Below are 12,430 nucleotides of genomic sequence, written 5' to 3' on the forward strand. Positions count from 1 at the left end.
CGAAATATTATAAGGGCATTTCGTTATTTATTGTGTCTATTAAGTAAGCAAGAGTTGGCTTAAATATGACACACATCTTGATGTGATAAAAAAATAACTTGGCAATCTCTTCTGATCTCTTTTACTCATAATCGTAAGTGCGTTAGGGGCATTTTAGGTTCAGTTTTTCACACCAAGATATTTATCTCCTACCCCCATCCGACAAATGTGCTTAATGTAACTTTAATAAAATTTAACAAAGCGGAAATACCTAATTTTTTTTTGCTTATTCAAGAAATACAGAAAGCTGATTTTTTAAAAAAATTCATAGATGATTTTCGTAAGTAAAAATTTTAACATTCTTAGAATATTTTATTGAATTTTCCAAGTTAATTTCCTGTTTGAGTTTTTCTTTATTGTGTAAATAAGAGTGAGAACTTTATTTTTTTAAATCTCTCATTTCATCTGAACCCTGAGAGACCCTAAATTTTAAAAATGGGTTTGAGTTCAGCGAAATATCGAGGGTTCGGGTTCAGGGTTTGGGTTCTCGTCCTGGATATAAATACAATATAATATAGTAAATAAAAAAACTTTCTTAATACTTTTTAATATATAAAAACTTTTCTTTGCGAATAATTTTATTTAACCCTTCAATACTCCGGTGTAAAAATGACGTTAGTACCCTGGTGGGGTTTAATAGACCCCAATTTCAAATGTATATATCTCCAGTTATATTCATTATTTTTATTTAATATTTGGATATAAGATAGAACTAACCTTAAACTTGTTAAAATATTTATTTATTTTTATTTCTTAAGCTTAGATTAAAGATGATGAGGATAATTATAATTTGTGTCAAAATTTTTAAAAAAGCTTACTTTTTTTAAATTTTAAATAATAAATTAAAAAATAACTTATCTATCATATAATCATGATAATTCATAATATAAAAAAAATTACACTAATACATTCAAACATAAAAAAAATATAGAATATTGAAATATGTTAAATTTGACATGCAAAACATTTATTACATAAAACATTAATGTGTTTAAACATAAATATATTTTACATATTTGAAAAAAAATATTTTGTTTTTTTTATTTTCATTTTCAGCTTAATAAAGATTTCCCAATAATGTCTTGAATTGTGTTACATCAACCTCTTTAGTAGAACTTTCATATTGGTCAGTATAGTTATTACATAAAATATTAATTTTTCCTTGGTATGATAAATAATCTCTTCAATCATTTTTGGTGTTATGAACAAGTCAAAACATTTTTCTGGAGTGTCAGCTTCTTTCCCTTATTCTTTTACTCCTGGCAGTTGAATAATTAAATTTTGTTGAAGTGTTCTTATTCTTTGATTAGGAAGATCCTTTTTCCATCTAGTAAACTTATTTTTTTAGATATTATGATAAACGATTTCATAATTACATGAATATAATTAATTAAGTTTATTGTCTTCAACTAACATTTCTTCATCTAATTCAGATTGTGTATCATGATCACTATCATATCTTCATCCTCACTATTAATTATATTGTCATAATCACCTCAAATAAAATGATATTACATCTTAAATAATTATATATTTAGCTTCAGAATCTGCAAACATCATTATAAATGATAAAAATAATTTGAGAAATGAGTCAGCTGGTGAAAAATAAAAATAAAATAACTCCCCCAGAGAAAATCTTTACGTTTTATATTTCCTATATCTCACTCAAAATATAAGATTATTATATTTTACTTTAATAAATTTTATAATATACTAGTATATAATTATAATTTTTAAAAAAAAATTTCTTAAAAATTATAAATTAATTCTGGTGGGGTCTCACAAACAGTGGCGTAGCTACGGGGGTGGTTTTCGGGTTTGGACCCCTCCCAGAGCAAAATATTTTTTGAGATTATACGTTCAAAAGACTTAAAAGTGATTTTATATGAATTATATTTTTCTGGTTTTGATGTTTGTGGAAGGATATTATATTACTATTGAAATTATTCTGGATAGTATTATTATAAAGTCATTGAGAATAATCTACTAAATTATAATAACATATTATTGATGCATTTAAAAAATATATTTATTATATATTATCGAAGATATGATTATGATTTGTAAGATAAACCCGGCCGAAGGCCGGGCAAAAGGGCCGAAGGCCCGTTAAAGGGGTCTGGGGGCGAAGCCCCACAGCTTTTATATGTATGGACCCCCTCTAAGGAAAATTCCTAGCTACGCCACTGCTCACAAACCACAATCAGTCACAAAATGCTTATATCTTAAAAACTACTTAACCAAAATATATGAAATTTGGAATATAGATTCTAAGATATATTTGATGAAGCTACTGAAGAATCCAGATCATAAACCATTTTTATGTAATATCATTTTTAGCATGCCTGGGGTTTCATATACCCCAGCATAGTATTGAAGGGTTAAAAAACGGTTTCAATTTAGAAATAAAATACAACTTAAACGATATCAAAATGGAATATAATATTAAAAAAAATAAGAATATATTAAAAATGATATATATAAATTTTATATGAAAAATATTAAAGAGAACAAAAAAAAGAATCATATATCACCCTAGAGAGGAATGAATCCTAGAAAGTAGACCGGAAGATTTCAAGCGAAATCTGCTGACGAAGGTAGAATCCTTCGTTGGGGTGGCCTGAAATCTGTCTATAGATTGGTCTTAGTAACATTTGCTTAAAATTTTATAAAAATAGCACAAACTCGTTATTTCTACATGGATTTTAAATTTTATAATTGGTTGCTATTCTTAAAATATAAGAGCTAGGATTAGATGTTAAAATTTAGACTATGCTTTAGTTAAGCATACTTTAGTTTGTATACAAATTTTCACCTAAATATCAATAGGTTAATAGGAATCGTGATCTATTTGATATAATATGACCAATGTGTAACATTTTTGTAAAGTAACTTTTAGAGCCGAGATTGATTAAACGTTTCTTCAGTGAAGGATAATAAATTTAAGTAAAAATAAGCTCCCTATAAGAAGATAATCAAGACTACTTTCGGGTGAATATAATAAGGACAATAATTAAAATATACATCAATATTAATTATTTAGAATGGTCAGCAGGTAGTTCTGATTTAAGCCCCCATTAGAAAAATGTGACAAAACACCTAGATATCTCAATATGCATAAAACAGAAACAAACTTTCCCTCAATAAAAATATTAGTAATTCGTAATTCCATATCTATAAATAGATATCAGACTAATTGGTTCTATGCCTCAAATAATCGTTGCAATTATTAGATCTAAGAAAGAGGCAACCAAATTTTAAGACTAATGGTCATTTATTATGGATTCATATAGATTTTAATAATGAATTGTAATAAAAAATATTTTTTCCATATAAATAATAATTTTTTATTAATTATTATCCTAAATTATTATAATAAATTAATTAATATTTTACAAAATAAAATGTCTGACATAATTTTTTTTGTAATTTGAAAATGTTTTAAGTTTGAAAAATATTAGGTGGCCGAGAATTTGACATTGGGTAATATACGTTTTGGCATTAAAAAATATTCCATTTTGCTTCACGTTCAATAATAATTCGTAATTTACGAAAAATTTGTTATATATTTTTTAGGGCGATGGCAAATTTTCATAAGGTATATTGGCTTTAACATCGTCGGGAAATAGGTCTCTGGCTCTTGAATGTAATAACTTATAACTTTGTTTTATTGTAACTTCAGCAACACCTGCAATTCCACCTATTTCTATAAGTAAAAAAATAGGTATAAAATATTTATACTATGAAAACAATTAAAATTTTCGTTATTTTCTTAATCGCGAAAAATCATCTTTGAAACAGAATTACATTTAAAAAGTTATAGTGTTTACAAAATGAGCGGTTACGTTTGTTGATTCAAACAGAATGTATGCACTATTAGGAGAGATTTTTTTAAAAAATGTAAAAAATTTCATTATAAAATATATTTCCATTTATAACTACCGCAATGTATAAAAAAATCAATATCGAAAAATGTAAAACCCAATAATGTTAACTATATTTTTACGTTGCAATAGAATCAGACCAATTTGGATGAAACCACTTGAAATAAATTATTTGAATTTTAATACATCTAAAAATTTGCTCAATTTGGAAACACTATTAGATATCATAATAGTTAAATTCAAAATATAAAAAAAAGTTAAAATACTTCATTATTCTCACTTCACTCGGCACATCCTCTTCTAGGTTTTCTCTCTCTAACCCTTAATTTTTATACACTCTTGCCAAAAATATCAAAAGAAAAAACTATGAAAATAATTATTTATAATAAAATTCTGCTAAAAAACAAGATTTAATTAATTGTTTAATTGTCTAGTATAAACTAACTAAAATAGCGTTTTAGATATATTAAATTATAAATTATATTAAAACTCAAATTCAATTACCAGCAGGGGTTTTCTTATCATCAGAGACCGAACATGCCATGTATATTGCGGCAGCCGCTACTGATACAGGACTTCGACTAATTACATATTTTAATTAGTAAAATAAATAATTTATTATATAATTATATTGGATGCAGGGCTGTACCATTATTTTGGCCGATATTATAATGACCTGGTTATATATGTGCTATCTCAGAATTAGCAGCTATTTCTTTATGCAAAACATCTTGAGATATACACATAACATTAAGTGTTATAAAACAAAATTATTACAAAGAGGCGTCAGAATCGGCTGATCAGATATTTGTTTTGGATGGGATCGGCAAAAAATTATTAAAACTTATCTAAAACATAAGCTTATTTCATTTTCTGAAGCTGACTCCCTTAAAATATTTTTGTTTGATAAATTATTTTAAATTTTATTAACATTCAAAAATGATTATACATTAAAAATTTACCTGTCTATCTTGTAGTAATTCCGAGATATTCATATTTATCTCCAGATCATTTTAATATGGAAAGAGCCCCTAATTGAATGACATTAGAATTAAAATTAGAGTGCATTGTCATGTACTAGATGGGATAGGTTCTAAATCGCTAAAACAAAAATCGCTAAAAATTGGGAACATGGCTTATATCTCATAGAAAATTTTTAAAGTAAATTTGAAATTAATATTAATAGATACTAGGGGACTAAACACTTGTATTTAAATTGAAAATTTAAAAAAAATCGCTTTCCATTTTAGCGATTTTTTTTAAATTTTCAATTTAAATACAAGTATTTAATCCCCTAGTTTCTATTAATATTAATTTCAAATTTACTTTAAAAATTTTCTAGGAGATATAAACCATGTTCCCAATTTTTAGCGATTTTTGTTTTAGCGATTTAGAACGGGAACCTACTAGATGTACCTGCTACCTCATTGACATGCAACCACCCTTAATTTTTTAGCTTAAAATAATTTTCAATTTAAAAATATTATTAATCTCTTAAAAAAAATTAAATCTTAATTAATACAATTATATATGACATTAATTATGTAGAAATATCAGGGAATTCTTCTCCTGGAATTATTTTCTTAGATTCTTTATCAAATTTGTTAAAATAAAAGAAGGCATGCTTATAATTCGATTTATGAAAATAAACATTTTTATATAATATAGTCACGAAGATTATACATAAAAAAATGTATACCCAGGAACAAGATCGAATTCAACAGCTCTCCTGGCTATACAAGTGGCCATTTTCTGAACTTTGAGTGGAAGGCCAAGGTTGGAACAAAAGCGACTCTAAAATCATTACATATGTTTTTAATATTACAATAATCATAAAAAATATAGATTGTTTATATGATTCGGTACAGTAACTAAAAGAAATTTCTTGGGCCTTAATCTAATATAATAATTTCATAAATAGATTTTAAAATAAATATGTAGATAGAATTGAGTGGGTAAAATCTTGTGAAACCTAATGTATTTAAATCGAATAGAATTAAAAAAATACATGAAAATACCAATCAAACTTTAAAAATTAAAATAAAATATAGTTATAGAAAGGAAAAGAAATATAATATAAAAAATATTCTAAACCATAAAATCTCCTGTCGTTATCAAATCAACACTGGTTTCCAATTGTTTGAGAATCAATTTAAAACTTCTACCTATCTCCTTTTTGGACACTTGACTGGTAGCACAAATTTCTTTGGGATGCAAAAAAATATTTTAAACTAATTTTTGATTATATCAATTTAAAAAGTACCCTATTATCTCAAAGAAAATTAGAAATCCCCCCACCTCCCAAATGATGAGATAAATCTACAAATCCACCCTACTCACTGGTTTTCTTAATAAATAATATTTATAAAATAATTTATGACAGCAGTTTTTAAAATATCATAAATTCTAATATGAGGCTATTTATCAAAAATATCTTGAGTAAACATTTTGAAAAAGTATTCAAGTAAGATTGTAGATGCGATTTATATTTTCTTTATTAAATGATAAAGAAGATGCCCAGAGGTATATCAAACTGCTGAACTTATATATATTTTTATAAAGTAAATCATTCATGAATAAATAGTTTAGAAAAAAAGTAGAGACAAATTTCCTACAATCTTGGGGAAAAAAAATCATAAGTAAAAATAGATTTATTTTAACCTTTAAAAGTTCTAGGGACACCTTCTTGCCTACAAGCAATATACAAACAGGCAGCAGCTTTGGAATCGTTACTCCTACCTCTAAGCCCTTGTCCTTCGTGAACTTGTTTAAATAAAGCGTCGGCCCTATCCTTTAATGATGAATCATTACTCTTTTACTATATGATTTTTTTTATTGCTATAGCATTTCTATATTTTTCCCCTTCTTTTCTAGTTTTAATACTTTCTTTCATATATTTTAATAAAAAGAGAAAAATAAATATTACCACTAATGAAGATGGCAGATTAATTCGATCGGCCATATTCCTGATTTCCCTGAAAGCATTGATAAGAATTCTATCGGAACTACTGATGATTCTCCGGTTGTTTCCATATTTTACTGTCCCAAATTCTGTGAAAGAAGCGGAAGAGGATGATGGACCTATCATGGTGGATAGATCACCTCCATCTAGCAATGGATTCTAGATATATATATTTGACAAAATAAATTAGTATAATCAGTATTTATTTCATCGCTTTATGATTGGTAAATAAAATATGGTAATTTTGAAATTTATTCCTAAACATGGGTTCTTCATCTAAAACAATATAAACAAGGCAGGTATTTTAAATTTCCTATTCATTAAAAGAGCCAAGTAGGGCTTGAATGTATAGATATGCAAAATCTTTTCTTGGCCTGCACTCGCTGTATTAAAAGCTAAAAAAGTCATTTTATTATCTATTTTAATCAGAGACCTGAAGCCCGGGTTAATGCGCCGCGCCATATTTTAATTTTTTTAAAATATACCAGATCCGGGCCTAAAAAATTTTTTTTTAAATACCTGGGCTAAATGTTTAAAATGCCATTATCTATATAAATTAAAAAAATTTGGGCCGGGCCTGAAAATAAAAAACCCGGGCAAGGCAGGGCAGAACATTTTTATAAAAAAGAAAATCCGGACCGGGGCAAATTATTTTTTTAAATCCGAGCCTGCAAATCTCTGATTTTAAAGTTATTGAATTCAAATTTCAATTGATCATTTAATATTTTTGCATTTACAAAATATGATATGAAATATCTCCCATCTCCTGATTTTTTTTAGAATTTACATATATTTAAAAAAAAAATTCTTAATAATTTTTATGTTCACTTAAGCAAGAATATGAAGGGGAAATATAATAGGACTGCACCGATCCATATTTTTTCTTCAATCCAATCTATTATTTGCTAATATATATTTCAAACAACACCGATATGGATATTTAAAATGATTTTTTTGTCAATAATAACATACCCTGATAAGTTATAGCTCTTAAAGAAAACTTATAAAAAATTTAAAGATTTCAAAAATAAAGTTATATCAAAGCTAATAATCTATATAAGTTCTTTGGTTAAAAACAATAAACTATAAGACAAATAAAAATATTCAAACATGTTGGATAATTTTTATATTCGTTTATCAATATACTTTAATTCTTCTAGCTAAAAAAATGTAAAAAAAACAGCATTTTTATTTTATAAGTGGTTTCCTTCTTTCATGCTTTTTATAGTCATAAATTTATTACCAGAAAGGAAAATTATTTAAAAATAAATAAAACTGTGAATAAAAATATGTATAAAATTGGAATCGGTTAAATTTTTAAAAAATATTGGCTGATCCAATATATTTCCTAAAAGTCTAATATCGGTGTGGTGCAGCCCCAAATTAGGGGGGGGGGGTACCAATAGCACTTTTGGAGACAAATCCATGATACGGGCAGATAACAATCCAATATCATATTTAATTTTGTATTCTATAAATTTTGAATAAAACATATTCAGATAAAAATAATTTGTTTACAAAAATAATTAAAATAACACATTTACTTTTAAAAACTAAAAAAATATTAATAAAAACATTAATTTTTAAAAAAATTTATTTTTACAACAATTTTAATTTTAAACTTCTTCAAACCAAATATATTTTTAGGACTAAAAATGGTTAGACCAAGTGTTTTAGCCTAAAACTACCACTCTGGCTTTCAGGGTTAGTTAAAGGCTCAAATTTGAAAAAATTAATATAAATTAAAACGCCTCAATGTTAACGAATTTTCTTGCTAGCACCTGAAGAATGATCCGAGTTAGCTTGTATTTAACCATTACCCAATAATAGAAATTATACAAATTTTACAAAAAGTGTAAATTGAAGATTTTCTATATTTTGACTTCAGAATAGGCAGGACAAAAAGAGGCTAACTTATAACCACCCCCCCCCACCCCCCAAATAAATAAATAAAAACGATCCAAAAGTATTCTAAATATCCCATTCAAGCTCAATCTTGCCCATTTACGAATTAATGTTATCAAAAAAATAAGGAATAAAATCTATATGATTTTAAAAAATAGCGAATGAAATTAAACAAATACTGTCAGAAAGTTCGTATCTAATTCTGAACTAGGATGGTATAACCGGAAATAATCTTCGGGCAACCAACATCAAAACTCATTTTAATCCTATTTTTTTGGTGTCTCTAAGCCCATAGGTGGACCCCGATTAAAATTTTTTTAACCCTAAGTTTAGGTGCCTGCAGGGCTTTACTATCTAACCTCAGAAAATGCCATTGAATTTGCTGTTTCTATATTTTTTCTAAATATTTTTCAGGTTCGTGATCAGAGCAGGCCTGAGCATAAAATTAACAACACTATGTCAAATAATTAATTATATAAAATAAAAACAAAAGAGAGAAAATGGTTTGTTTAAAGTTTCTTATTTTAAATTTTATTTAATGTTTCAATGGAAGGGCCTCTATGGTATGTTATATACACATGTGTCAAAGTGGCCACTCATTTGTATAGTTATTTGTTTTATCATAAAAAAAATGTTGTATAATATTTTTTTTTAAATGTACAGTGATGACCTTCCTTTATTGGACTATGGTCATTTTATTTACAAATAAATACCATTCCAAAAAACCTAGAAGGGTATCTAACATATTGGGAATTGCAAAAAAACGAAAAATAACAAAATATTCAATGCCAACTAAGACATATGTTAAAGCAAGGCAATGTTATAGAGATACCATTTGTAAAATCATCTCATTGACGATTGTGGTGTTCCAGCGTATGCATTAACCCTGCAACCACCAATATATGCAATCCACGGAAGAAGGAAATACTGGCTCATGAAATTATAATGTAGATCAATAAAGATAATAGAACCTCAAGGTATGTTATGGATAGAAACCAGTTAATTCAGCTGACCAAAAAAAACCATGTTCAAGTGGTGTCTAAATAAAAGTCAAAAAATTTTATAAAACAAATTCCCTTTATCATTTAAAAACACAGGTAAAGCAACATAAGTAAACCGGAAGTAAAAGATTAAAATTGGTGCCAATTTTTTTTATTTTTTGATAAACCTTTAGAGAATTTTTTTACCTAGAATATGATATATTTTTTTATTATAAATAGTTTTTGAGATATAAGCATTTTAGAAATTTTACACATTCTTAAGTGGCTCTTTTTGCACTTATAAGCCCCAATATTTCAAGAACCAGGTGTGCTAGTGAGCTAAAATAAATGCTTTCTCATTTTTACCTATCTAAATAATTCCAGAAATATTTTTACAATTATAAAAGGAATCTGTCAAATCTGCTTGATTTGACATGATATGGCCTATCAATACATAATTTTTAATAGTATGACATCTATAACTTAACTAATACCATAAGATGAGTCATTTAAACATATTATAATAATCAGTTATAGTTAATATTCATGAATCTAAAAGTACATAATAAGTAATAAATAAATATATCAAGAAATTTGAAAATATTAATTAATATTAAGACACCATTTTATCAGATTGGATCAGTAAATTTTGGACATGACTAACGCGTCTATACGCGTCCCCGGTCATACGGGGATAATTTATATAATATTAATAAAAAATCTTATTTAGCTTTATAAGATGAGTTAAAAAAAGTGATTTTTTTACATCAAAAAACTACGCGTCCCAGGTCAAGATACATTTTTTTTAAAAAAAATAAAAGCAGATTTATATTTAGCTCATTAAATGAATATAGAAAATGTTTTTTATGATTTAAAAAAAAATGATAAAATTTTTAAAAAATTATTTTTTAAAATTAAAAACTACGCGTCCCCGGTCAAGATACATTTTTATTTTAAAATAAAAGCAGATTCATGGAATCTCCTTGAAAAACTATACACGATTCTATATTCATTTTTATTAAAATAATCTATCTTGACCGGGGACGCGTATTTTAGTCAAAAAATGAAGAAAAAAAGTGTTTTTTCAAAATTTTACTAAGTTATCACTTTTTTTTTAAATCAAAAAAAAAAACATTTTCTGTATCCATTTAATGAACTAAATATGAATCTGCTTTTATTTTTTTTTAAAAAAATGTATCTTGACCGGGAATGCATAGTTTTTTTATGTAAAAAATTAGTATTTTAAAAATTTTACTAAGTTATCACTTTTTTTTTAAATCAAAAAAAAACATTTTCTATATCCATTTAATGAGCTAAATATGAATCTGCTTGTATTTTTTTAAAAAAAATGTATCTTGACTGGGGACACGTAGTTTTTAATTTAAAAAAATAATTTTTTAAAAATTTTACTAAGTTATCATTTTTTTTAAAAATCATAAATAACATTTTCTATATTCATTTAATGAGCTCAATATGAGTCTGCTTTTATTTTTCAAAAAAAATGTATCTTGACCAGGGACGCATAGTTTTCTGATGTAAAAAAATAATTTTTTAAAAAATTTACTAAGATCATTTTTTTTAAATCATAAAAAACATTTTTAACTCATCTTATAAAGCTAAATAAGATTTTTTATTAATATTATATAAATTAAACCCATTTGACCGGAGATGCGTAGTTTTTGGGGACTTGTATTTTAGTCATGCCCATAAATTTTATATCAGCCAATAATCAATATTTTAAGATGAGTGGAATATCAGACTGGTTCAATAAAAAATATTTGTATACCTTAACTAAATATTTTTTGGGTCAAGAGCCTATATTTTAATGATGGTGTCATGGATTCAATGTGATTGGGCTGACATAAGACTAAAATTTAAAAAAAAATGGAATCAGGCACTCATTAAAAATTCTGTTTAAGATCTGGCTAGTAGGAACTGGCAAGAATGTTAGATGTTTAACCCAGTACTATTGTAAAATCTAGATCCAATAAAAAATAAAATGATAATGTATTGATACAAATAAATCAATCCACTATAATTTAGATGGGTTGATACAGAAGGATATTTAATAAATGAATAACATTTAGGTTTAATAAATATTACTTCTGCATCTCCAACTCTGGATTGATCACTAACACATTTTTCATTATTAAATGTCCTCCATTCACTTCCTACATCAACTATTCTGTACATTATACACATAAAATATTTAAAAAATTTTAGAATGAAAGCATATGTTTTCAATAAAAATGTTAATATCACAAATAATCATTTTCAAATATATATAGCAAAGAATTTATTACCTATCTCCAACAACCAAACCACATTCTGAGCATACCATATCTCCAGCTCTATAATCTTCAACTAACAATGCTTCAGGATGATAGCGGCATGACACAATATTTTTTTTTAACCTAAACAAAAACTAATATAAATATAAGAATTTCTCATCCAAATCTATGCATTATCCTCTTCCTTAATAAATTCATTAAATTTGGTTATACGAGTATTAAGAACTCTATATAAGGTTTAAGTTGAGCCAGATAATATAATAAAAATCTTTTAAACCTTTTACGAGAAAGTGGTGTTTCCATTCCTAGTTTGTCAATATAGATCCAGAATAAATGATTGACAGCAAACTGCAAAATTTGATATCTTAA

At 26.1% G+C, this 12,430-nt stretch overlaps 1 protein-coding gene across 1 annotated transcript; it reads right to left on the bottom strand.

Moving 5' to 3' along the window:
* Nucleotides 1–3,411: 3,411 nt before the first annotated feature.
* On the bottom strand, nucleotides 3,412–12,426 carry LOC135925774 (transcription initiation factor IIB-like). Its single transcript, XM_065461246.1, has 9 exons — nucleotides 12,339–12,426; nucleotides 12,074–12,184; nucleotides 11,874–11,955; nucleotides 6,850–7,044; nucleotides 6,585–6,714; nucleotides 6,018–6,127; nucleotides 5,623–5,717; nucleotides 4,428–4,504; nucleotides 3,412–3,745 (listed from the first exon to the last, which is right to left on the bottom strand). The coding sequence occupies exons 1-9, from the start codon at nucleotides 12,362–12,364 to the stop codon at nucleotides 3,612–3,614; spliced, it is 960 nt and encodes a 319-aa protein (XP_065317318.1). The 5' UTR covers nucleotides 12,365–12,426; the 3' UTR covers nucleotides 3,412–3,611.
* Nucleotides 12,427–12,430: the final 4 nt, after the last annotated feature.

Source organism: Gordionus sp. m RMFG-2023, chromosome 3 (genome assembly GCF_954871325.1).
Source record: "Gordionus sp. m RMFG-2023 chromosome 3, tfGorSpeb1-WG-v2, whole genome shotgun sequence".
NCBI lineage: Eukaryota > Metazoa > Nematomorpha > Gordioida > Chordodea > Parachordodidae > Gordionus > Gordionus sp. m RMFG-2023.

What these genes read in the sequence shown, in the direction of transcription:
- LOC135925774 (XM_065461246.1), bottom strand. Translation starts at nt 12,364, where the DNA reads ATGGAAACACCACTTTCTCGTAAAAG. An exon ending in TGTCCCTAGAACTTTTAAAG is followed by an intron (nt 6,128 to 6,584) that starts GTTAAAATAAAT and finishes TGCATCCCAAAG; the next exon opens with AAATTTGTGCTACCAGTCAA. An exon ending in GAATTCGATCTTGTTCCTGG is followed by an intron (nt 4,505 to 5,622) that starts GTATACATTTTT and finishes ATATGTAATTAG; the next exon opens with TCGAAGTCCTGTATCAGTAG.